This window comes from Haemorhous mexicanus, chromosome 5 (genome assembly GCF_027477595.1).
Source record: "Haemorhous mexicanus isolate bHaeMex1 chromosome 5, bHaeMex1.pri, whole genome shotgun sequence".
NCBI lineage: Eukaryota > Metazoa > Chordata > Aves > Passeriformes > Fringillidae > Haemorhous > Haemorhous mexicanus.
Window position 1 is genome coordinate 62,190,722 of NC_082345.1, and position 27,165 is coordinate 62,217,886.

At 37.0% G+C, this 27,165-nt stretch overlaps 1 protein-coding gene across 2 annotated transcripts in view; it reads right to left on the reverse strand.

The window, feature by feature from the left end:
* Positions 1–4,222: 4,222 nt before the first annotated feature.
* Positions 4,223–27,165, reverse strand: part of PRKAR2B (protein kinase cAMP-dependent type II regulatory subunit beta) — a 75,157-nt gene continuing 52,214 nt past the window's right edge. The window contains exons 3-11 of one of the 2 annotated variants that reach the window (XM_059847353.1): positions 22,115–22,167; positions 20,923–21,006; positions 12,382–12,488; positions 10,930–11,083; positions 9,608–9,709; positions 8,982–9,056; positions 8,166–8,231; positions 7,897–8,035; positions 4,223–6,463 (exon numbers count right to left, since the gene is read on the reverse strand). In XM_059847353.1, coding sequence (XP_059703336.1) covers positions 6,330–6,463; positions 7,897–8,035; positions 8,166–8,231; positions 8,982–9,056; positions 9,608–9,709; positions 10,930–11,083; positions 12,382–12,488; positions 20,923–21,006; positions 22,115–22,167 — 914 coding nt within the window. In that variant the 3' untranslated portion in view covers positions 4,223–6,329. The remainder of the gene's footprint in view (positions 6,464–7,896; positions 8,036–8,165; positions 8,232–8,981; positions 9,057–9,607; positions 9,710–10,929; positions 11,084–12,381; positions 12,489–20,922; positions 21,007–22,114; positions 22,168–27,165) is intronic. The other variant, XM_059847354.1, reaches the window with a different exon arrangement.

Genomic DNA, 27,165 nt, shown 5'->3' on the forward strand with positions numbered 1-27,165 from the left:
ACTCCCCCTCCACACACCCTACCATGCCTTACTCCATGCCCAAATGAATGGGTGCTCAGAGAATGAATCAATACTGTGTAACACAGGCACCCTTGGTAGCTTTGCTGATTCAGTTGCTTCTGCTGTTGTAAGAGGTAGAAAATAAGGTGGGGGATTGGGAAGTGTTATTCTTGAGTTATTGTTACGTTACGTGAGGCTACCAAGAAGCACTAAAGAAACAGGAGACTACAATTAGAAAATACTAATTAATTTGCATCTTAGCTATTTGCCTCTTAAAATTGCCAGGCACAAAGTTAAGAAGCCACAAAGCAGATTTTTAAAATTAGTAATATTTCAGTCAAAGTTATATTAGTAAAATATATGTTATATATTGGGTTTGTGCCTATCTCCACTTTTAATCCCTCCTGTCCCAAGTCAATCCTGCCCTTATGACATGGCTGTTACTGCTGACTCTCTGAAATACAACATATCATTATTTTAATCCTGCTGCAGGAGCTTTCACATCACCATGTAGGCATCCACCCTCAGTAATTAACTAAACAGTCCCCAGACATCAGAACTCCACTCACCAGAGCTTCTACTCCTAGCCAACATGGCAGCCTCTCTTCTGCAGCCATTCTGCCTCTCAATCAAGTTTTCTCCTCACACAGTGACTTGTGTATCTCCTAAAGCTATTTGTACTCATTCCCTCTTCCAATGGCCATTTGTGACTTGCTGCAATGATGGCTGGCTCTGTCCACCTTCCAACAGACATCCCACACTTCACCTCAGTCTCCTCACAGAAGATGCTCTGGGAATGAAGAGCAAAAGAAAAGAAAACTTGCTGCTCCCAGGAAAGAAGTTATCTCTTGAGTGCTAGAAGAGAAATTTCACTTGCCTCCTGCAGTGACTCAAATTGAGGAGAAACAGAATAAATAACAGGGCAGAGATTATTTTTTTCCCCCTTCCAAGACAAGTCAGGAATCAATGAGAAATTTATTTCCTGTCATTATGGCACAGATTCCAGTTTCAGCTAAAATTTTACCTCTAAAAATAGAGCAAGACTAAAACTGACAATAGTTATAGGGAAAAAATAAAGGCTTCACATATCACAAAACAAACTGGAAGAGTGATAAATAAAAAACTCATCTGTCTCAGCTTAAAGCTTGCAGAAAAACAAATCAAGAAGATATTGCAGAAAAACTGTAGGTTTCTTCTATGCTGCTTGGTAAATTAAAATGCCAGTGAGTGTTTCTGGGCACTGGGATACAATCATCTGTACTGTATAGAATTCATTTTAGAATAGCCCTTGTGGAGTTTTCGCACAGGCCAATAGCTAATAATTTTAAAATATGATTTGAGAACCACCATAGGCCAAGGACTATTCTCAGTTGGCCATCTGTATATGGCCACCCCATATGGAAAGCTGAAAAAAAGCTTCCTAGACAGCCCAGAGAAATCGTGGAAAATAGTATGAATGCTGGCCATTCAGTACTAGCAAATAGTCTCAGGCACATAAAATTTCCTATGATAGGTACAGCCATAGACATGCAGCCCAAAACCAGTGGTACAGTCTAGCTAAGGTTGCTCAAGAAGGCACACCACCTGATCCCACAAGGACAAAGCAACAAAGAGAAAAAGAATACAGAGCTTCTTGGTAAGTTGGATGGATTTTTCTAGATAAACCATTTATCCGAACTGAGCTTCCAGCACTTTCAGAGATGTGAGGGAGCAGGTCCCAAAGGCTCACTTGGCTGCCAGGAAATAAGTCATCCACAGAGACCTGCACAGAGCATTATCCTCTCCCAAAACTTCACAGCTGCTCAGCTGAAATAATTCAATACCTTCAAAGAAGACCTGACAAAGTATTCATATCATGAATTAGGCTATTTTTAGACCATCCTAATTTGATTTACCTCAGCAAGAAAAGGCTGAGTCAGCAGATACCATCACAATGACCTAGTAGAACCTAATGGCAGAATTTTTATATGGTCTTGATTGGGCAGCTTCATTTATGTAATAGCTTGGTCTTCATCTTTTCCCTGTTTTGCCATACACACCTAGGCCTCTACCAGTTCTCTGGAAGGAACACAACCCTACCCATGGTATTCACACAGCCTTGGCAATGCCAGAACTGCACTCCAGCTCGTTTTGATTTGCCATCAGAGAAGGTGCAGGGCTGGGACAAAGGGGATGAGGAAGGGAAAGTGGCTGCCCAGTCAACCAGAGCACTGTGTCCCAGCACAGACCTGGCCAGTCACTCCACTTGCCTTATACCCCCCTACTGCCACTGGCTCTTCACCTGGCTGCCATGAGAAAGATCATTTCGAGGGAAAGAAATGGTGTGAAGGAAAAGACAATGTTAAAATCTAATTTTCTTTGGGCTTTTCATACCCTACCAAGATTATTCAGCTTCCTTTCAGTCCATGAAGTGAGAGTGTCCAGCCTGCTAAGCATCTCTCTGAGCCAAAAAGTAGATTAAGAACTTGGAAACAGCTTTGGTATATATCTGAAGGAAATACAACTCTCAGAACAATTTGAAAATAATCCTAAATTTTGTAAGATAGTCAACAGCACAGATCTGTACAGACTCAGCATAGAAACAGGCAGTTCCTCCCTGGAGTCATAGTTGACAACTGCAGACACAGGAAAGTATCTTAGAAACGAAAAAAAAATACAGACCCTATAATCATCACATGTATGATTGGACAAAAAGAGCTTTGAGCTAACATAAAATCTTTAGCAAGAACATATAAAAATGTCTATGCTGTGGCAAAATGACTTCCAGCAAGCAAATGCTATCAGATGCAGTAAACATCTGATAGAAGACTAAGAATTGTCAGGTCTGTGGAGGATGACCAGAAGATACTGATTTTGCACATCTGGTAACTCTTGATACTGAGTAAACAGTAATGTTTGTCAGGGCAAGTGTGCCATGGACTACAAAGTGGTACAGTCATGACATAACTGTCACAGGGGCACCTTACAGAAAGCTTAAAGCACCAAACATTTCAAGCAAAACAAAACGAAATCACCAAAAACAAAAACAAAAACAAAAAACCTAAGCCCACCATTCCAGCAAGGAGCAGAACAGTCTTTACTGAACAGAAAAGACAACATAAGGGAAGAAAATGGAGTGGTAGTGGTTTAGGCTGCAAATGGTTACACAGTACTCTTCAGAGGTTTCCCTCAAGACTTCAACAGTTGGTCACTTCTGGACCTTAAACAGGAAATCCAGAAGGGAAAGATTTCAGAAATGTTTATTTCAGATGAATTTGAATTAAATCTCATGGAGCACAATGTCATTTGACATTTAAAAAGTGATGGCATCAGCAGTAGGATCAAGGAAATCTTGCTCGCCTCTGGGTTTGTGTCTTGTGATCAACTTCAGGGCTGCAATCAGATTGTTTTCCCCATGGTTAAGGCATTTATAAAAACCATTTGCTGTCATGTGGATTGTCTTCTGGTTAGTAAAACATATAAACCCATGAATGCCTCTCAAACAGGATTTCTCTCAGGATTTTCTCTCTTCACAAGTGGGGAATATTTTCAACAAACTCAAAAATCTTAAATAACAGAAGCATCCGGTAGCTTAAGCATGGACACAGTCTAATAAGGTAAACCCAACACAGTGCTGTTTAAAATTATTAGAATTGTCTACTTTTTATTGAAAGGTCTGTAAAAAAAAAAAAATCAGTAACTTGATACGATTTAATTCTTAGGATTAACACTCACCACATTTATGACATAAAGCCTGGCACATTTGAAGCGTACATATGAAGAGATCTAGGAGAAATCCCAAGATGCTGACAGATGAAGGATATAATGATTTGGATAAAACTTAAAAAGTGGTAACGTTACTATTGGTTAAGCCCCCCTGAATTTACCAACAAAGAAAATTCCAGAAATCATCCAGTGCCCAAGAGCAACACAATAAAACTGCTGCAACATGAAGCTGTATTTTGGGAATCAGAAAACCCAGAGTCTCTGATTATCCTAAATTTGTTACTCCACAGCTTTTTCCCACCTATAAACTACAAGCAAATCATCAAATAAAGTAATTATGACAATTACTGCATCAACATGTTGTCTGAATAGACAGAGCATACACATAATGTCATTTATGAAAAACAGCATGAAAGTGTTAAGAATTATGATTTTTTTAATAAATGAGCATAAATAGGTCACTTGTAACTTTAAGGTAATAGAATTAAAAGACAACAAGAATATCAACAAACATAGATTTTTATATATAAAAGTGTTGTTTATTGTAAGGAAACTTTAAATATAACCAACAATATTGAAAATATCATGACTGGCATTTATGGCCTTGATTGTAGTTTACTGCCATACAAGTAATTTTTAGCATTTTTCTTAATCACATCAAGCCAGTGCAAAATATAGGTAGCTTTTAGAGATTAAGCATACAGAATGACAAGAGTGTAGATCTTGGTTACCTGATATTTCCTTCTAGTATAACAGGCTTCTCTTTTTCCCATAAATCAAAAGTACAAAGGCAAGTTATCATATGTGCAATTATTCATACCAGGTTTCTAAGTAAAAAAAAAATTACATTTGTAAATTTTGTTCAGATTGTATTTTTTTAGAAATCTGATTTATAATTTATACCATACTATATGATATAAATTATATATTGTTATCATCTTATATAATCATAATTTCATATACATGTATGATTATATTAATTGTCAGAACATATCACTAACTGTAGCATAATGATTACATCAACATACACAAATATATGGCATTAGAAAAGTCATTATCTAAGAAGGAAAGATGGTATAATTCAGGTGTTTGGTAAAGATGGTATAATTCAGGGCACAAGCAGCCTTCCTACTACTCTTGCAGTGTCATTTTGGCAGAGCTGCCCATCACCAGTACACACACTGGCTGTCCATGAACACCAACAGACAGGTCAGTAAGCAGGACTCAAACTGGACTGTGCCTGAAATTTCCAGTCACAGACCCTCATAGGCAATGAGCCCTGTGCTCATAATTAAGATGATATTCTCTCTCTCCTCAGTCTCAGAAGTTATCCCATGCTATTATGGCTGAACACATTATTTCTCGATGATTATTTCATGTTTTTGAAAGCAAGACATGTTACCTTTAACAATGACAGATGTGTGCAAAGCTTTGGAAGTACCGATCTTTCAAATTAAAAATACTTTTGCACTTCCTGTTAAGGATTTTCAAGGACAAGCTTAGTTTAGCATGGCTTTTGATATCAATCACTTCAGTAATTGACTCTGACCTTTGATAGCTAAGATTAGACTGCAGGAAGAGAGATATACAGAGATCATTTCACTTGAAACAGATTTAACAATAAAAAAGGTGAGATCTAAAAAAAATTAACTGGAGAACAAGCATAAATAGAGAAGACAAAATGCATAAATATAAAACAAGGGAGAAGGAAAACAATATAGGTTATGTATGATTAGGTAGAACATGACAATGACCCATGCCTTTGCTTTAAAAGCATTAAGGTTAATTTGTCAGCTGTCCTCATTCATGTACAGAATTCATATAACTAATAAAAAAATGCAGTTTATTGCAAAAATATGCAAGTCCTCTAAATTGCATAAGATATTACAATGTCGTGCTGAAACATGACACATTAAACAAAGAGGACTTTAAAACAATTACGAAATGTTAAAAACCAGATTTGGGTCATGAGCGTTACACAAAACGCATTGTCATGCTTTATCTTCTGATTAATCGTGTGGTTCACTACATCTGTGATAAATGCAACATAAAATCATGACAACTGTAATAGTCAAAAAGTAGTATCTACTGTATATCTTCTGTAGTAATACATATAAACACTTTGTGTGCACTAATACTTTCAACATATCACACTCAAACTAACAGTCTTTCCAGAAAAGATGTAACCTTTTTGAAGAACAGAAGCTGGTTTAACAAGTTCATCACATGTGGGGTTTTTTAAAAAATCTATTCTTTAGGAAATGCTGTGTTAAAGGACTTGATTTTCAAAGGTGCTGTGCTACTACAGGCCGTCCTTGCATCAGATGGAACCATCAATACTGAGCACTTTTAAAAATCAAGACCTCAATTTATTGAATTGCTATTTTCTTTACTAGTATTTCCACTGTCATAATTAAGAAAAAAAAACAACAAAAAAACCCCAACAAAACAAACAAAAACAAAATAATCACCCAACCAAAAGCAAACCAAACCAAAAAACCCCAATCCCATTCTTAAAATCACAGAAAATGCTTGGCATCTATAGGAAGAGAGACAATTTTTCAGTGGACTAACCACTACTGTGCTATATTCTCATAACAGATCTTGTTGCTCCAATGTTTAGTTCATGCACTGGTGTCAGCAATGTCCATGTTTGTTCCAAACAGAGCAACTAGCTGCTCTTCATAGTTTGCAATGTTTCTTTTCAGAATTTCCATACAAGGTCCCAAAAGCCTTTCGAATGCCTGCACATCCATAACTAAGATAAAAAGGGAGAGAAAGAGAAAGGATATTATGTGCTCATCAGTAACACACACTCATCCTGGAATTTATGATATTCCAGTGTAACATTTTAAATGACAACAGATACTACTGAGGCATGTACATTGTTCACCCAGGAGGGAACTGCTTACCTTAGCAAAACCAAGATCAACCAACACACTGCTATCTTGAAACTTCAAAAATAAACTTGAACTTCTTCTGTTCCTTATTTTGAAAATATTTTCATATTAAGATATATGTTACCCGAGAGCTTGTGAAGAAGTCTGAAGGGGCCTGGATTCCTCCACAAAATAAAGTTTTAAGACCCCTGATATTTCAAAAAGCCACAACATTAAGTTTTGTTGTTGGCTATATCTGGGCTCTAACAGTCTATTTCCTTGCTCTTTTTACTTGCTTCCTCCCAGAGTGAAAATGGTAATGAATACTTATTTTTGCAGCAAATGTACAAAAAGTTGAAGACTGTAATTCACACACAATGTCAGTGAACAGCCAACCAGAATATTTTCTTTATCTGATCACATAACGTGAACCTCTTTAGTTCCAGCCAATAGGCCAGGGAGGAAACTTCATATACCTCCAAGCTGCTGGCCAGTAATCTCTTGCCTCCTGAGAAATGTTCAAGATCTCTGCTGTTTGGGAAGTGCCAGTGCTTTGTTATTCAGCCATAATGGATAACAACACTCTTCCTGACCACTGCCTGTTATTCTTTCCTATCTGTCATGTCTTTGACCTCTATTGCCTGATGATCTCTGTGTGTTTCGAGTCAGGATTTTTAAAAATTAGAGAAACTTTTTGGTTACTTGGTCATCAAATCGTTATGCAGGAATGCCAAATCTATCTTGGCAGTTTACAGTTTTCCCATAGTTAGGAGCTTAACATCAGACCATGAAAAGCAATGGATGTGAAGGGTTGTCTATGAGCACAACTCCTACAGTCTTCCCTCTTCCTGTGCCTGAGACTACAGTGTGATGGGATGACTACATTAACAGCTAGTGAAGACAAAAGAATTTTTTAAGAGCTTAAGTCATGGGGATAAAAAGGCCCATGATTTTTAACAGAATTATTTCTTAGATGAGTCAGTCTACTGAGAAAAGAAACGCCTCACCTTTCTGCAGAGTATTAGACATTTATCTGATGGCTATAAGCAGTTTGCAGCAATATTCTGTACTGTCCCAAAAGAATTTTTACTTCCATACAATCAGAGAAATACTGGAGAAATTGTGTGTAATAGTATTTATCAATTGTGAGTGATTTTTGCAGATAAATAACACAAATAGTAATGCACAATAATAGGTGATTATAGAAACAGCCTTAAATCTTATATTCTGAGGAAAGACAGAGTCACAACAGAAACAACCAAACAGATTAAATATCATTTTATATTAGATATAAAATGGTATTGACTAATACCTAAACATTTGACAGTGCCAAGAGCAAATGCAGAAGCAGCTCGGGGTTTGTTAGTTACAAGAGCAAGTTCTCCAAAATACTGTCCTCTTGAGCATCGAGCTATTTCTACTGCTCCATTCTCTTCTAGATCCTGTTTACCCTGAAATATCATGTAAAGAAAGAAAGAGAAAGAAAGAGTATTAGAGGAGAGATTTGCTGAATTCAGGATTTCATAAGCAAAGTTAGTGACAATGGTGAAAAAAAAAGGTTGTTGTTTTAGGGATGTTTACCTTCCTTGTCATTATAATCCTTACTTCTCCAGATTCCACAATAAAGAAAGAATCAGCCAAGTCACCCTGCACAAGGAAAAAAAAGTGAGTAAAAAAAGTGTAAAATTTCCCTTTTAGTTTCATGGCAACATCAAAATATTTGCAACCAGGGCCTTGAAGCTCCTCTTTTTGATCCCTGTTGCAAAAGAAACCACTTTTAATTTGAAAACCATACTCTAGACACATAACAATCGAAATATCTATACAGAACTAACAGCAAGACCTTTTCATGAAAAGACAGAGCTGACTGTAACTTACACAAAAAGCAGAGAAAACCAATGTTGTGGAAGACATTTAGGATCCTTACTACCATTCATCCACTTCTGTGTTCCTCCCAAATTATTTCCCTTAGCACGTTTCAGTATAAAAAGCCTCCAGGGGCTATGTGATATCCACTAATTATCCTGGGGCACAATCACAGTGGCCTATCCTGAAGAGTTTAACTTTTGTCTTCTTGAAAAGTTGACCTTATTTTAACAAGACCAAGGTGAGTCTTCAGTGCTCCTCCTTGGAAGCACACTTATAAAATTTTGAATTTCTAAGTGTACTAAAAATGTTGATTATTTTATTTATACCAACAAAGAGGCTTGTTCTTTAAAGTATCATATGTGAAAAGTGAGCTTTTGAAACAAAATAATCACCTCTTACATTTAAGACTCATTGGTTTTGTTTATGTGAGAAAGAAAAACAGGGCTTAAAAGTATGCACTGACTATAAATAACATGATTACTGTTACCTATCATGAAAGAAAAACTAAAACTAAGGAAGAAACTGTACCTGAGCAATGATTTGTTCTCCATCTTTGTACACTTTGGTACCAATCACATCAACCACTTTTAAACGCTCAGATACCTTCATTTAAAAAAGAAAATGTAAGAAATATTTGGTTAACATTATGATAGCATATATTTAGAAAGCCCTTTCATATTTCTGTGAATCTTTGCACAGAACAGTGTATCTTTATTTTCCTGTTTGGATTACCAATAAAAAATGAAATGCTGAATAGTGTTCCAAAGGGTATATTACAGTTTTAAGAGCTATTTTGATAAGCTTCCATTTTTGTTAGAAGCCTTCAAAAATTATGTTCAGAAAAGCAGGCATGTAAAATATAACCGATAAATGAAAATATTTTTAAATTTCCCAAGTGATTGTTTAATTTTGTTGGCTAATATCTAGTAAAACTAAGCTTTGGGAAACTGAAAGTAAAGTTATGTTTTAAAACACAATATGAACAATAATAATTTATCCTAAATTTAAAAAAAAAATTTAGTCTTTCTCTGAAACAAGAGAATGTAAACTTCTATTGTGGAGACACTTTGAATGCCAAATTTAAAGTCTTCAAGACCAGAATCTTATCAGGTACCACTGACACAGCCATTAAAATAATGCAATAGAAATCTTACTTCTAAAGATTTAAGGAATGGCAATGACTCAATAAAACTTTCATACATTCTTCTCTTTTTGGCATTATTTTTTACAATGATTCTTCGGAATGTTACCCTATCCTGTAAACAAAAAGAGAAAAAGACAGTTAATTAACTGAAAGTATGTGCTAGAAAACACTTTAGACCTGGCTGTGTATGATCAAATGACGCAATGTTAGTCACTCTGTAGCTGCCAGCCGAGCTGCTCTCTCCCTACTGTCAGTTGAGAAAGATTCCTCTAGAGGTCAATCAGGAGCTCTTCAAGTTAACCTGAAAATCGCTATGAAAATCCCTGCAGGGTACATACTGAGCTCACCTACAGAGGGAAGAGCTTACAGCAGTGAACACTGAGTGGGTAATTCAGGATATTCAAGACATCCTCAATATTGAAATGTTAAATTTGCAAAGTTTATTTATTACCCTGAGGTTCTATACAAATTGATGTGTACTCAAAGAGGCTTTTAGGGTTTTGTAAAAACCAAAATACATGAGTCTGGGGCTTAGGTCACAGTCCACTTTCTGCTGTTTCAGCAGAACAAAGCTCACCGCTGTCCTAAACAGCCAACTGGACATCCTTAAGATTTGGCCATGAAAGTGAACCAGACAGACAGGAAAACTACACTTATGGTGTTTTCTTCTCTTGACTTTGTGTGGCTGTGCCCTGGTGACAAGCAGAGGGAAAATGCACTGCAAGCCTTCACTGCCCCCGGGGGCACTTACTGGCCAACACAACCCAATTTAATTTAAAGCCATTCTTACAGCGTCCTAAACAACCCCAGAAGTCACATGGATTAAGCTGGTGAACAACCACGTTTCATTCCAGTCCTGGGATCAGTCATTAGATCAATACAGAAGTCTTGAAGATGAGTAAGTCTCAGCTTCCTTTTGGGGTAAACTCGATTACCCTTGTCAAAGATGCAGGTAGCATCTTTGAAATTAGTAATTTACACTAGTAAATAATCTCATATTGGAATTTTACTCTGGAAACAAAGGCATTCCAATCAAGGCATGGGGGGAAAAATTAATATGTAATTATCAGTGGTTTTCAATTTGGGAAATTGCAATTAAAATAAAATAAAACAAAATTATTTTAAAAAAATCCCAGTGTTTTATTAAACCTCAGATTTTCATCTGTGGATTCTGGAAAAAGATAGCACTGTGTTGGGATTTCTCAGGATTTCTAGAATTAAACTTTCTGAAATTATAAGGTTTTTTTTTTTAATGCTGATACAGCATGCCAGCAAAATCTATACAAAATACAGATTTTTTAAAAAATAGCTTAAAAGAAGTACTCTACTTACCAAACCCCAGATGGAACCAGGAGAGGTAGCTATAATTGTAGCTGCTCTGGGTGTATTGTACATTAAGGCCAACTCACCAAAACATCCTCGGTTATCATAGGTTCCAACACACCTCCCAACACCATCACATTTTACATAAATATCATATGTACCTCTGTTAATAAAATACACAAGTACAATGAGTAGAATCCAGCCCTGGCCTTTGCTAAGCAGCCTCTCACTATATTTTTTTATACCATGAATTCCAAAGATAAAACATTTGAAATACATGTTTGCTTGATTAAATGGTGTTAAAACACCTTGTAAAGACATCTCAATGATTTCTATAAATAACAAAAGTGGTCCCTCTTTAAAGGGAAGGATAGGGTTATTAGTTTTTACATTAACTCAGTTTAAAAATAGAATGGATGTACAGAGATCTATTTATTACCAGAACTTATTAAAAATTAAAATCTTACTTAGAATCTGTTTCTTAATTTCCTTTTAACCACACTAGATACAAATGTCAAGTCTTTGCAGATATTGCTATGATAGGAGCACTGAAATAATTATATAAGTTATTTAATATTTTACATATTCAAAGTAGTAATTTCTAATGAAAACAACCGAGATGCAAGAAACAGAAGGAATGTATCTGAAAAGCAACATAAAACCATGAAATAAATATATGCATTTTTCTAATATATTGTGAATTTCTTCTCTCCATCATTAATTTAAAAGCTTTTTTTTTTTTTTTTTTTTTTTTTTTTTTTTTTTTTTTTTGCTTTGGGAATGCAGTAAAATCTGGTATCTTGTAAAACACAAATTTGCTAAGCCCATTGATGCTGAGCCATCATTTTCCTCTGTGCTGAATATTTTTATGGTGTGCATTGATAAATCATGTGAAAGTAAAGCAAAAATCTGTGCAGTTATTTCATTGATAAGGGACACAGAGGTGATACCCTCCACCTAAAAACCACAAGGATGACAGAATATTAAGTTCCTGCAGCCTTTTGGACAAGAGATGACAAACTGTAACCTCACAAGGTTGAAAAATATTGTCTTTCCAGCACAGAATCTGGACATGCTTTCATGATCATCTGATTTAATATTTCAGTTAGAAGGGACCTAAAACAATTGTTTGGTTCACCTACCTGACCACTTCAGGGCTGCCCAAAAGTGAAAGAATTTGGTTAATAGAATTGTCCCAAAGCCCCTTCAGCACTGACAGGCCTGGGCCATCAACCTCTAGGAAGGCTCTCGCAGTGCTTGACCACTCAGGTAAAGAAATGGTTCCTAATGTCAAATCTGAACCTCTCCTGGCACAGCTTTGAACCATTCCCATGAGTCCTGTCACTGAATACCAAGAGAAAAGCTGGAATGCAAGCATTAAACACAAGTTCATAGAAGACAGACTGTTCTCAATGGACTTTTGCAAAGTACTTTGTGCTATAATAAGACACAGCAATTCACCTGTCAATGACGTAGAAGTTGTCACCATCATCCCCTTGATCAATTACGTGTTCCCCTCCTTCAACCATCTTTTCAAACATTGCATCTAACACCTGAGACATCTGTTCCTGTTTAAAATAACACAAAGACAAGAAATTATCATCTGCTTCTACAATTTTACTCTTTGAATTAACTGACTGGCCAGCTTCCCAATATGCAGATAAAAGATGTTAATGGTGGAAAATATTCGTGCTACAGAAATGTGTGGATCAATAATAGAAAGACAGCTCTATTTAGTATTCAGTGTTAGCTTTTCCAGTGTTCAGAGCACAGCTTCCCACTTGTCACTGCAAATGACAAAAGAGATCTCCTTTGCAACATAAATTGCTCATGACCATCCAAAAAGAGAATTTCACCCTTCCCAACTGAGCAATGTTACACCCTTGCAAAAAACCCCCTGTATCCATTATTCTAAATCATGCATTTACCTGATTTTGTCCTTAGAATTTCCGTACAGAATTTAGTTTCAAAATGATTGTGAAGTATTTTGAAAGTCTAAATTATGCAAATGCCCGCAAAATGTTGGGCCAGATGTAGCCATAAAGGTTTGCAGTGCTTTGGCTGAGTAAGAAAATGCTGGATTCTTTGGAAAGCAGGAACTTACACATGGCTGCAAAACCACTTTGTTGACAGAGAAATATTTACAAACTAACAAAATGTGATCATTTGAATTATGACAGTATAATAACAAAAAAACCCACCCACTAATTACTTAATTTGTCTTATTTGATGTATATTTGACTATTCACATCTAAAAAACCCAAACACAGCTCATTGTGGATTAAGAATTGTAAAAAGTTAACTTAAAATTTTAAATTTTATTTTTTGTTTATCCTGCAATATGCCTAAAACTCTCTACTTCTTGAAACTTACAGAGCATGTTTCATACTGGAACAAGCAGATCTAGTGAAAAGCATGGTAAAAAAAGCCTCTAGATATGCATTTTGCAATGGTTCCATTCACAGCATTTCCAGCCACTGAAAGGTGGATGGCATCTGCCTTTCCAGACAACACCAGTCTGAGTCCTCCAGAGTCCTTCTGCAGCCCATGGACAGAGATAACCACACAAGATAGCTCAGAATCATTCTCTAGAGATTTCCCTTTCTTTCCTCTGAGGACAGAGAGATCCACTGTAACTGCCAGTTACACACAATTTTTAGACAGATAAATTAGTTGTAATGAATTCCATCCTTATGCTGCTGAATTTTTTTACTTACTGAAAGCTTTTAAAAATACCAGCAGTACCATGTTATCCAAGCCTTTTTGAAAAATGGAAGCTAAATACAAATTTTCCTTCATAGAGTTGGCTGTGTGTGGGCACAAAGAACAACAGAATGGCAGTATCCATCCTTAGCACAGCTGCTCATGGTCAAGTACAGGGAGACATCCTGCAGCCCTCCTAGGCCAGCAGAGTCATTTACCTGTGCCTCTACTTAGTACCTTTGTTAGCATAGACAGGTACGTGAGTGAAAAAAGATGGATCATTTCAGGTATCAGTGAATGTGTTATAGCTCATTTCAGAGAAAGAAAAGTGTGAGTGGGTGCCATTGGAAGAGACTGAAAATTATGTACAGGTGTTGCCTTTTAAAAACTTCCCTGCTTGAATGAATAGGTATTATTACTTAATTCTTTTCAGCCCTCTCTATGTAAACAAAAAGAAATTCCTACAGAATCTGCAAAACTGACCTAATATCAGCTTGTCTAAGGCAATTGAAGCAGCACCTTCCCTTCCTCTGGCTTTGCATCTGAACTGGCAAAGTGGCTCCCCAGCCAACAGTCCTGGTCTGCCTTCTGAAAACAAGTGAGAACATACAGAATGCTCCCCACTTCATGGGAGGCTAGAGGCCATGTTATCATCCTGGTGCAAACAATGCAAGAAAAATCTATTATTTGTGCAGCAAACCCCAGGACTAAAAACACTTTCAAGATATCTTGGGAAAAAAGATTAAACCAAAAAGATGTATCTCCTGTAATGGAGGAGTAATACATAAAATTAAAATCTCTATTCAGTGTGCTTCATCTTGGATTTCTGGGTAAAACATTTTCAGCTTATAACTATGAATCAAGCTCACCAAACCACAACTTTTCCAATATGTAAATCTACAATTTTTTAAAGCAACAGAGTAGAATTCACAAATCCAATTCCCTTTTAAAAATGTTCAAAATACTTTAAGATATTTAATACATCTGAGAGCAGAAGCATAATTGCTGAAGCACTGCACACTTATTTTAATTTCCTAAATAAACTGCAACTAACTTAAAGACAAGTGGTCCCTTTTCTAAAACGTTCCACTTTAAATTAAGACAAAGTGGACTGCAATAACCAAACCAGGAATATGGTTTTTGCTTTTACCATGAGAATTACATAACTTGCTTGCCCAGTTTGTGTGAATCCTCTGGAATCTCTGCCAAACTGAGGCTCAATTTACTGGCACCCTCTGTGGTTATTTTGAAAAGACAAAGATAGGTAATTTTAGAATTAAAAAGCAGCTCTGTTTCATAAACAGAATTAATTCTAGTATTTTGTAAAATGGTGCAGTCTAAATGTTTTTCTTCCTTAAAGCAGTTCTACCTTCAAAAATACATGTAAAATGAAATCAGGATGAAGGGAGTTTTTTGTGACTGACTGGCCTGTACTTCCCTGTCTCATATGACTTCTAAAAACATTAGAATATTACCATGTGAACAAAGCAAATTCACAGTTCTTCTATGGTCCCTGAGTTCATAAAATGAGTCCCAGTTAAAATGGCATCCTGCTGCCCACCTTGTCCTCACTTTGTGCAATTTGAAACATCAACAAATTAATATTCAACATGATATTAAGAAGTCAATGCAGCAGACAATACCAGAAAAGGAAGGGGGCTGGGTGTGGGGAAGGGGAGAGGGGTAGAAAATGTTAGCAAAACACAGGCAAGGAAACCATGGGAAGCAAATTACTTCTTAAATCAACAACTCTGAACCTTGCAGAGGAAGATAAATTACAGAATTCATGTCTACACCTCTCCACATTTGTTTTTCACAACAAAACCATGAACATATACTCCAGGGGAACTCTTGACAAAAATGTTAGCAGCAATATTGATCCAGTTCAAAATATTTAGTTCCCTTGTGTTATATCCACTTGTAAACTAATGAAAAGGCATTAATTTCTTCACCATCAAAGACTCTAATTTGTATTTCTATGTACAATCAATATTTTTAAGCAATAGTATTTTCCTTGAGAATGTACCTTAACCTTCATCCACACAGTTACATGCTAAATTAGGACTCTGCCTCCCAAATACCAAGCACATGCCCATCAGTTAGGCTCAGTAACACATTTCATGGTTTGTAACGACCCCAAGAGCCACCACAGCACATCTTTTCAATACCTCCAGGGATGGTGACCCAAACATTTTCCTGAGCAGTCTCTTCCAATGCTTGACAACACTGTCAGTGAAGAAATTTTTCCTAATATCCAATGTGTACCTCCCCTAGGTCAATTTGAGGCCATTTCCTCTGGTCCTGGAACGTGGGAGAAGAGACCAACACCCACCTGCTCACAGCCTCCTGTCAGGCAGTACCAGAGTGACAAGGTCCCCCCTGAGCCCCCTTTTCTCCAGGCTGAACACCCCCAGCTGCTCCTGAAAGGAATTGTGCTCCAGACCCTTCCCCAGCTCCACTGCCCTTCTCTGGAAGGGCACCTCAGTGTCACCACCTTTGTGTCATCTAAGAGGGCAGAGTATTAACATGTTCAGGCATTCTGGGCTCAGTTACATACATTATACACACATTTGATATATCTATAAATGTGTATGTGTGTGTGTATGGGTGTGTATATATATATGGATGGATGGATGGATGGATGGATGGATGGATGGATGGATGGATGGATGGATGGTGTGGGGGTGGGATGTATATTTCCATTAATTGCTCCAAAATCTGTAGTTTTAATTCTTCACCCAAATTCTTAAGAACCTGAGAGCAGCATGAAACTCTTCTGTTAGTGGTTTCAAGAAATGATTTGACCTTAAGTATAAGATACCACTAGTCATAAAACAGTTACATTATGTTCTCTTTCATCTTCCTTCAAGTTGATCAATTCTAATTGATTAATCAATATTTGTGCTCTCTTACATTAATTCTCCAGGTACATAAGTGGCAATATGCCCAGAAATTGCTTTTGCATTTTTGTGAACAAATTGCATAATTTATTACTTTTTAGAAAAGGGTCAAGACTTATTTTATATATTCTGTACAAGCATTAGCAGGGTAAAGCTCCCCAATATTAAACTTCTCTGAAAGAGAATAGATGATCTAACACTGCTTGTGAATTTTTGCCAAAGAAAGGATTTAGACTTCACGTGCAAGGACACAGCCTGGCTTTGATGGTATCAGCCCCTTGAGCCAGCCTTTGCTCTGATAAAAGGTTCATCAGGTTTTTTAACTGCTACCTTATGGGCTGTAATTTCCAAACCAAACAGCCTGTTGTTAATCATCCCAGCACATTTTCCTCTTAAGAGACAAAACCAAAAGAACAACTCTGAATTGTATTGTAAAAAGTGTAGAAGGCTTCCTTGGCCAGTAGATGAGGAGCTGCTGCTCTTTTTCCTGGTGATAAAACAGTTGTTAGGCTGAACAGAGAGAAATTTCAGTGATAGCAGCTTCAGGCTTGTTCTCTGTAAGGGCTGAAGACATTTGGTCATCATCTTGTTTTCTCCTTGCTGGCTTACACAAAGTGAAAGTGGAAGGGAAAGGGAGCAGCTTCAGAGCCCACTGTAGTAACCTCCAGCACCTGGAGCACAAAAGAGGGTGCAGGCAGAGTAACCAGTCTGGCACATCATGACAATCCTGGGAGCAAAACAGTATTATCATGGTTTCTGGCAACAGGGAGGCAGGCAACTGAGAAGGACAATAAACAATACTCTAAGAGGAAAAGGTTTTCCTGGGAAGAAGAACAGGAAGAGATACGTTAAAAGAGGAATTAGTTATTGTAATATAGCAAAGGAAGAAGGAAACAAACATCTGAATAGACCTGTCTCCTGATTCTTTCCTGATCTGGTCCTCTAAAAAGTAACCAAGTACCTCTGCAAAACCTCCTTCCCTGATCTTGTTGTAAATTCATGTTTCAATTCATATTCTTCTTTTGAAGTAATTTTTCCAAAACTGTAACACACTATGAAAAACTGAAATTGAGTGACAGCAACTAGATGGCAAATGCTTAAGCCCCCAGAAAGGCAAAAAATTGCTACAATGTCAATTCTTTAAAAGTATTTTTTATTTACGGGCCTTAACTAAGGAATACATTGCTGAACTCACATTCACAGACTGGTCACATCCTTATCCATCTACAAAGTTAAAGAAAGTTTCCATAAAATTGGAGTAACTTCACAGACTTTAGGCTATAAGAGTTGGCCTTTAAAACATAAGAATGTTGCTCAGGGAAATGTATAGAACTGGTGTTTCTTTACATTGTTATATTTTTAATCACCGACAATATGTGAAATATTGATATTTATAAATATATATGTGCAAATTTACCTGTTATTCAAAAACTACTATAAGTTAAACAAGGGCTCAAGACAGTGTTGTGTATGTACAGCAAGTCCTAAGTTGTCTCAAAGACTGAAGGTTGTCTTTTTCTCCTCTCTCATTTAGCCTTACATTCAAATGGTTCTGCTGGGTTTTAATTTTATGTGATGAATTTTTGTAATTTCAAATGGCCTCTTCAATTAACACCCTGAGCAGAGAACTGTAAGTCACTCCCAACTACTGCAACTTCTCCTTTGGCTTTAGTGATAGCCTTATCTTATCCTTCCATTCCAATTAAAATACAGTGTGTGAAGGTGGGATAAAATGTTAAGAAAAGGTGGACTTCACTGAGCATCATGGACTGAAAGCAATTCTGGTCACACTGTAAGACATGTTATTCTGTATTTGAAAATGCCCTAAAAGGCCACTGGGGAAAAGCCATTAAGCCTTTTACATCTGTTCCCCTCCAAGTGATCTTTGAAATAGTGACTTTCATACATGAACTACAGAAGAAAGAAGCTGAAGTTCAATACCAGGGAAAAAACAACAAAAACCCACAACAGTGCTAGCAGGAGATGCTATCAATACAAAGCTTAACTTTTGTTCCAGAGACTTAAGCTTTAGCAGCAGAAGATATTATCTCTCTTCAAGATGAATGAGGTTTTTGCTAATACACCACTCTGTAAACTGCAGCATCTCTCATGGAGAGGAAGAGAGCTGGCACAGGAATATTTAATTACTGCAACTACAGTGGCAGAGCCCTTGAGTCGCTGCTCAGGAGCAGAACAAGAAGGAGGAGTGGGAGAAGTTCCCCAGGGACTACAGATCCTGGCTCCACAGAAGGAACAAGCCAGATTTAAGAAGGCTACATTTTAATATCTTTGCTCCCTTCAGAGCTCAGTAGTTTTCCAGTGTTTTTATGAATAAAATTATTGTAATGGAAAACTCTTTTACAAAAATTATCTTATTTAACTTTCCAGAATGCTGCCTGTAAAGGATTTCAAGCAGGAGGAAGTGTTCTTAATCCACTGGACAATCTGAGCAAAAGGGGGGCAACAAGACTTGGGAGATCCCTAGAGCACATTTCAAGGCTATGGATTGCAGACCTCAAAGAAAACTCAGCTAAGAAGTCTTCTGCTAAATGCCTGGAACAGATTGTGGGAACTATTAGCAATTACAAGTAACTGATTCAAAAGAAGAATTTAAAAAAATAGTTCAAAACATCAGTATCAAGACAGCAAGAACAGTCTTGAGAAGAGCTTCATAAACAGAGGAAATAATCCCTCAGTATTCCTTGGAAGAATTCATCCTTGGAAAAAGCCCATCAGGTGCTCACACTGGAGCAGTTTCATGCTCTGTGTCTACACAGCATTACAATACAGCCAACAGACCCCTATCCTGCAGACCAAGGGGCTGATGACTATTGAGACAGAAGATCTAGCTCTTGCTGTAATGCAAAGCAGATCCCATCCAGGGGATTGATGCAGTAAGCACTATTATCATCACAGCAGGTTCTAGGAGCACACAACAATCCATCGTGTTGCAGGGCTCACAAGAGAGAAATGCTCAGAGCTTAACCAAGAGGGGTCTGCCAAAATGCCATTGGCAAGCTAATGTAACAATGGTCCAGCCAAGTGGAAGCCAGAACACTCCAACAATAAGGAAAATATATAATAAAGGAGTTTCATATCCAGAGCAGATGCTCACAAATGACTTTGATTCCCTGAAGCTATTCAGAAGAATAATTGAGGAGCAGAAGGGTAAATGAGTGCATGGCTTTAGCTTGAACAATTATAGTGGAACAGCTGATGAACTACCTATTAAACAGACAGCATGAGGGAGTGAGGAACCTTCTGTGTCAGGATCCCCACTGCCCCAAGAATGCAGATGTATGAGCACTCATGTTGAGACCTGATGCCCTTCCATAACAGTAACTCCAGGCTTCTGCTAAGCTGGGGCTTTGTGGCTCACTGCTCCTCAGGGCTTCTAAGGGAGCAGTACCCAGGGCCAGGGTTCAGTCTTTGTGCAGACAGAAACAGGAGCTGGAAACCTGCAGCACAAATTAATGTGCATTTTCTGTAATAGCACCTGACTCCCAAACAGAGCTGCAGGCTGGTCTTTCCATTAGCTCCCTCTTGAATCAAATTTAAAACTTTCTGTTCTCATACTTAAAAATCTACATAATTGTTTCTCTTTCCCTCATGCTCCCTCCCTTGACAGCACTGAATCAAATCTCTTGAGAAAGCATTTGGGATGCTGTGAGTCATCCCAACCTCAGTATGCATGTTTTGATTGATACACTCACCTTTTCCCTAAAACAATCCTGCGTGCTTTTTTGGTAGCATTATCACCTTTGTCTGATCCAGATCATTCATTCAGTACACTTAGGCTTTCTTAAAAGCTCACAGTTGTTTTTATATGAAACAGAAAGAAATTATTTGCATGGAAGAAAATTACCTGAAGCTTTTTTATGGTATCTACATTAAGCAAAATAATAATGTAAACACATCACTGGTACCTTTCTCTTTCCCTCCACTTCATAATTCACTTGTTCAATTACATCCATAGCTAAACTAAAGGCTTTGGGGGTAATTTTCTGTTTTGATGGAGCACTCAGCACCTTTTGATGCTAAAAAGTAACTAATACAAAAAACTTACACATTCCAGATAACTGATGTGTTTATAGACATCAGTGCACAGGAAGATTTAAAACAAGAAAATACAATAATTAATACAATTCATGTATCCATTTTTATGAATGTACAGATTCATATTAATGTATTTCAGTATTAGCACTTGTGGAGGTAAACAAAAGACTCTATATGTGACGTATCAGTTTAAAAAAATGGCATTTCTGGAAATTATTAAATGGCCAAGAAAGCATACATAAGAGGTTACAGAAGTCAAATCTGTAAATTTCTGCTCCAAAGCTCAAAAGAAACAATTCTTAGCAGCACTGCTAAATGCTGTTCATTGTCAAGAGTTTCTTACCGGGTCTAGGTTCTTAAAAAGAAGAATGTCCTTGCACGCCTCCTGCAGTCTGTTCCTCTGATCATCTGTTTTGGGGTGAATAATCTGAGGGATATAATACAAAAGCTCTTAGAGTGATTATCATATAGTAGCCTAGCTGAAGGACTGAGCTAATTCAACTAAGCATTTTACACAATATTTTGGCCACGATTCATAACTCTCTCATTTCAAAACCTTCAGGATTTGAATAAACACTCAATGATAAAATGGTATCCCCAAAGCATTAGCAAATGAAACACTGCTATATTTAAGCTCACAGATCTTTACACCTGTGGAATCCAGTTCATTTCTGCAAGCCATTCTAGACACCTTTATCTACACTATTGCTACCAATCTCCAATCATATTTGGGGCATGCATGTTTTATAAAAAGCACCACTGTTACATTCAGCCATTTGCCATGACTACTTCCTAAAGAATATTGTGTGAAATAGTATCTGTCTTAAATTTATATCAGAAGTTTCACAGAGTAAACAACAGATTTGACACTATCTGAGTGAGCCAGAGATTCACTAAATTACCAGTGTCTGGTTCATCTGAGTGTCAATCAAGTTGTTCAACTCATATTCTTCCCAAGATATGCCATGTATAGCTGTAATAGCATAGGGTAGCCTTTTGGACAGTGTTATAAGCCAGAAAATTAGGTAGAATATAAACAATTAAAATTCTCTTGAAACTCATGCTATTTCATCTTAAAAGCCAGGTAGTGATACAAATAAAAGAAATAAATACAGTTCATTATTTGTCACATTGCACCTTGAAAAATCTTAGTAATTTTACAGTTTAACTTTTTTCTGCCTTTTGAAAAAGGAAACTACTGCAGGATTATGAGGACACCAAGTAAGAGTTTTTATAAGCAGGTGCTCACTGGGTAAATATAATTGCACAAAAACGTTTCCTTAACCATGTACCACAGGTTTGGTAATTAAGAATAATACATCGAGTTCTACATGGGTGACTATTACAGAGAACTTTTAAATGTTCCTTTAACATAAACTCCCAAGAGATTACTAAAGTATATTAGAGTAACAATGTTTTTGGAAAGAAATGGTAAAGCTGTTACATTTTTCCTCCTAAATTTAATGCCTAAGAATTGAAAAAGTATTTTTCAATTAATTTTTCAAATAATTGAAAAGACTCTAAGCATGAAGTACCCTAGATTCTGCGTCGTCCTCTTCCTCATCAGGGTTGTAAGCTTCTGCACACACTGAAATAAAAGAAAAAGCACAATCTTAATTCCAATTACAGTGGTGTTTCACAAGATTTACAGAACAGAAAATGCATTGTGTGGCACAGCAATAATACACAGTAATGTAAAACATTCATACTGCTGAGAGGGTCCAGAGCAAGTCAACTCCAAACTGCAGATGAAACAAAGCTACACTTTTGTATCATTTTTGGATGTGCTTGCCCTGTTTTGAAAGATTGCTAATATACTTACCAATTTCTCACCTAACTTGTTCTAAGTATCTCATCTTACGGTCAGGAATTTTTTTTTTTAATATCTAAATTAATTCATTCTCTTACAATTTAAACTATCCATAAAGGAGGCAGAGATTAGATCATTCCCTTCATCTGTGTGGTTCAAGGTGGTTTAGGGTGTGTTTCTTTGGATGGTTGGTTGGTTGGCTCAAGGTGCTTTGCTGGGGTTTTTCACATACTTGAAAACTTTTTGTTCCTACCTACCCTTTACGTTCAAAGATGTTTCTTCATTCTTTTTCCTTACAAGTCCTGTTTTTTAGCTTTCTAACCATCTTTATTGCCATTCCCTGAACTCCCTCTGATTAGCTATATCCTCATTGAAATGTGATGCTCAAACTGGTCCCAGTATTCGAACCAAGCAGAGTACTGAGTACATCAGATGAATTACTCCTTACATTTTACAAGCTATATGTCTTTTTCATCCATCCATGCCTTCTTCAATACCATGACTATGTCTATTCATGTAATATTTATGACATATATAATTTTCAAAATCCACTGCTTAACCATCTGTCCTGTGCCTGTCTATGGCTATTCTGCCAAAGTAGAATACAACACCCTTACACCTCCTAAATATTACTTTATTTTCAAAGCCATTTCAAGATCAATTTCAATTCTAATCCTGTTCTCTGGCATCCTTCCAATTCATTCTCAACTTTGTGACAACTGCAAATTTAATAAGCATATTCTCTAAAACATAATCCAGATTACTGCTGAAAAAACATATTAGTGTCTAAAATAAACTCTTGTGGAATACATGAGTGAAACAGCAGTAACTGCTTAGGGTTTACCTTATCCAGCCAGTTGTGCAACAATATCTCATGCAACTTACATATAAATATTGCTTGATGTTCCCTAGCTTGTTTATAAGGGACTCTTGTAAAACAGCATTCAGAAGTTTTTCAGAATTAAAATGTAGGGCATCTGCTCCTTTTCTTTTATCCACAAATTTTAATCTTTGTTACAGAGTATTAGATACTTCCAACAAATCCATATTAATTGCTGTTTGTTACTTCTCTCCAGTTATTTACAAAATTAATACTTGTCTGTAATTTTTCTAGGAACAAAAATGATCTGCAAATCTGTGACAGGACTCTTCCATCCATAGCTCCTGCCTCCTTTTAAGGATGTGTTTTTCTGTTTCTCACACTCATTTTTCCTCTTCAGATTCTCAATGGTAACTGCTAACAGGGCTGAGACTAATTTAGAAAATTCTTCCAGTTTCCAAGTATAGCAAATCTGAGGCACAGCTAACCTGGGAACACCTAACACATTAAGTACTGTCTGATTTGTCCTCACTCTGTTCTAGGCTGTTTTCCATATACTCAAAATAACACTAGTGAGGACCAATGTGCTTCTGTTAATCAGCAGAGCAACACTTTCCTCGAACATGCTCCTACTAAAAATAAAATTCCAGAACCATTTCTGTTACTCCTCATGTACTTACTGTACACAATCTTCTTTTGTACACATTTTTGGTCTTAGTTTTTTTTATGTGTTTTGGTTTGGTTTTTTTCTCTGCATCTTTTGTTATTCTTTTGTATTTGTTCTAAATAATCCAAACTAGTTTTAATTTTGTACATGGTTCCTTCCTGTGCTTGACATAAATGAGCTTCTAATATCTCAGACAGATTTATTTTACTATGCTTTTTGTCCTTCTCCTGTGCTGTCTGCATTTTTTCTCTTTATAATTTTTCCTTGGGGAACAAACAATTCTTTAACTTCTTTTCATGAGACTCTTTACAAGGAGGTTTTGCCCACTGTCCTCTCATAGTCCCTTGAAACCTGTTGTTCTAATTCTTTTACCTCTTTCCCTTCCTGAAATCTGCAAGTCCTGACATTGCAGGGTAAATCTCACTCAACCTGCCTTTTCTCTCCCAGTTCTTTAACAGTTTCTCCCTTAGAGCTGGTATGAAATATCAAAGCTCCCCTTTAGATTACATCTCCCACTGTCTCAAATTCGGTTGCAAGTCCATGGCAAAGCACATTGGTATTTTCCTTCACTGGCTTCCAGCAGGTGACTGTTTATTAAAATCGCTCATTTTCACCATCACCTGTACCCTGACAATAAAAATCCCCAACTACCTGAGCTTGAGTTTGGTGGTCTGTGCAATGCCAGCATAACAATGGAGCCCAAGAGCTTTTTCCTCTTATTATAATTATTCATAGAACATCTGCATGTCCAACTCCCTCTACAGCTGGGTCCCAGCACAAATATCTGAACCAAAATATACATCAGCCTCTTCCTCCTCCCTGTCCTCCCACCACGTCTTTGCTATGCCAGTTCAGTCACAGTGTTGCTCATGGATTAACATTTGGTGTCCTCTTGTTTATTCCCCATACTTCCTATGTGATTATACAAACAACTTATAAACTAGTAACCAGGTAGACCCATCAACCTCCTCATTACCACATCCAATTAAAAAGATTTCATGGTAAAGTACAAATCATTGCACATATTAAGCAAAGTCTTGGTCCCCCCTTGTATGAAGCCAGCCACTTAACTAAAATCTCAATTCTGTAAAACTTGGCATCTTCAAAAACCAAAAGAAATTTGACACAAGTCCCTCTGGAACTGAGTGAGATTCCTGTCCAGTTTACTGGAAACTGGATTTGGTCCCAAATAATTACAAATGCCCACAAAAGGAAATCTGCAATCTCTTGAACAACTATAATATTTTAATTCTACATAAACAAAATGTTCCTAAGGACTATTTAATGGTACTACAGTTACTACAATCTTGTCAGAAATAAACTTTGGGGGATTTTATTTGAAGAGCAACAATAATAACATGCCAAGTAAGCACCATATAACCCATCATAATGTAAACAGCTATTTGGTTTCAGCCGTGCCCTAGTGCATGTATGTGTGCGTGGGAGCCCACAATCTGTGTTACAGTGCTGTGTGCTGCTGGGAGTGAGCTTCAACCTCAGGTACAGGCACCTCCTGTCCTTACCTCCATGTGAAAAGAGTTAAAGCAAATCAGGAATTTAATTTAATAGCTTTGATACTGTTATGCCAGAACTGACAGGTCTCAGAGGGCCTAGCTGAACATCTAAGTCTTCCAGAACACACAAAAGAAACAGTTTTTTTTCTCATACATGCCCATCCTGAATCACCTTATGTCCCCTTTCATGTAGCAGGATCAGTCCAGAAAGAGAGTATTTATTCCTGAGGTATTTATTCTGGGTCAGCTTGTGTCTCTGCACATCACTCTTGGCTAGAAATGCATTTCAGTCAGTCTCAGTAGCTACTATCAGCAAGTTCCTTCATTAAATATTTCTTGTTTATCAGTGGTTATGGATACAATATTTAAGAACTGCAGTTTCTCCTGACTAGTGCCCATAGGCCCAAATTCTAAATGGAATTTGAAATTTCTAATTTATTCTTATCATCTATGATAAGAAACTTACTTTTCTGGTTACAAATCTGTACTTATTTTGCCTTCATTTGGGTCACAAAGAAAATACCAATGCTGTGAATCTGCTGTTTGAAATATAAAATTTCCTTTCCTTTATTTCTTATTTCAGTAACACATTTATTTCTAAGTGTATACCACTAGAGGTCTCATGGAAAAACTTGATACATTTTATTTTGCTTCTTAAAATACCATTACTGACATTACTATGGTTCACTGAATTTTATTACATGAACACTGGGGTTTGGGACACCAGAATCATCTAGAACTGAGATGCCTTTCACACAGCCATGCATCACCTGCACAAGTCATCTGGATTCCAGTTCCAGTCAACAGAGAGAAACAGGCACTTTTACACAGTGATTCTTCTGACCTCTATTACATGCCCAGACTAAAATGAGATTAATTAAAAAGATGCTTTATTGGCTGAGGCAATTCCTATCCCTTCTGAGACGAGTCCTAGTAGTTACGACAGGCTGCAAGACTGGTTTCCCCCTCTTCTCCATTTAGTATGTGTTTCCTGGAAAACAAAGGAATTCATGCTCTGATGATGATGACAGGCTGCTCATGCAATAGCATGCCTTCTGTACTCATTTCATGTATTCCAAGGAGAGTCTGTGGTCCCCATCTCTTTTGCCTAAGGCACCATGACCACGACTAATGACTGGCACCACAGACATTAATTATTCTGAATGACTGCACACTGCTGGTGGCTGAAATACTCAGTGTTCAATATTTTATTTTTTTACCTCTTTAGCTCATTCCACATCCCAACAGTACTCAGTACATGCTACTTTACCATGCTCAGATGCCCTGCCATGTTTTGCTATGTGCCACTGCTGAATGCAATATTCACATCATTGCTCAAAAAGCAGTCCTACTGCTATTCTTAGGGACATATTTCAACCCACACATAACTGTGGCATTAAAAAATAGTGGTACAAACACTGTACATACTTCTCCACTGGTTGCTAAGCTCAGCCAAGTGAAATTAATTTTTTGTTTCAGTTTTTCCAGCAGTGTTATGTTTCACATATAGTTCCCCAAGATGGGCACAAATACCAACAAACCCAAATACATCAAGACAAAGTATTTGTAAGAAAAATGAACTGTCAAAGACAGTGTATTATGAAAATACACATGCACTGAAATATGTGCACTACTCTAGATGGATTGCTTTGTCAGCAAGACAGAGGTAAACTTTGATAATTTCTAACTCATCACTCCAAGTAAAGTCAATTTTCTAGTTTTCACCTGGTAAATATGCTTTACATTCAAAATCAGCAGTACAGTCACTCCAGCCA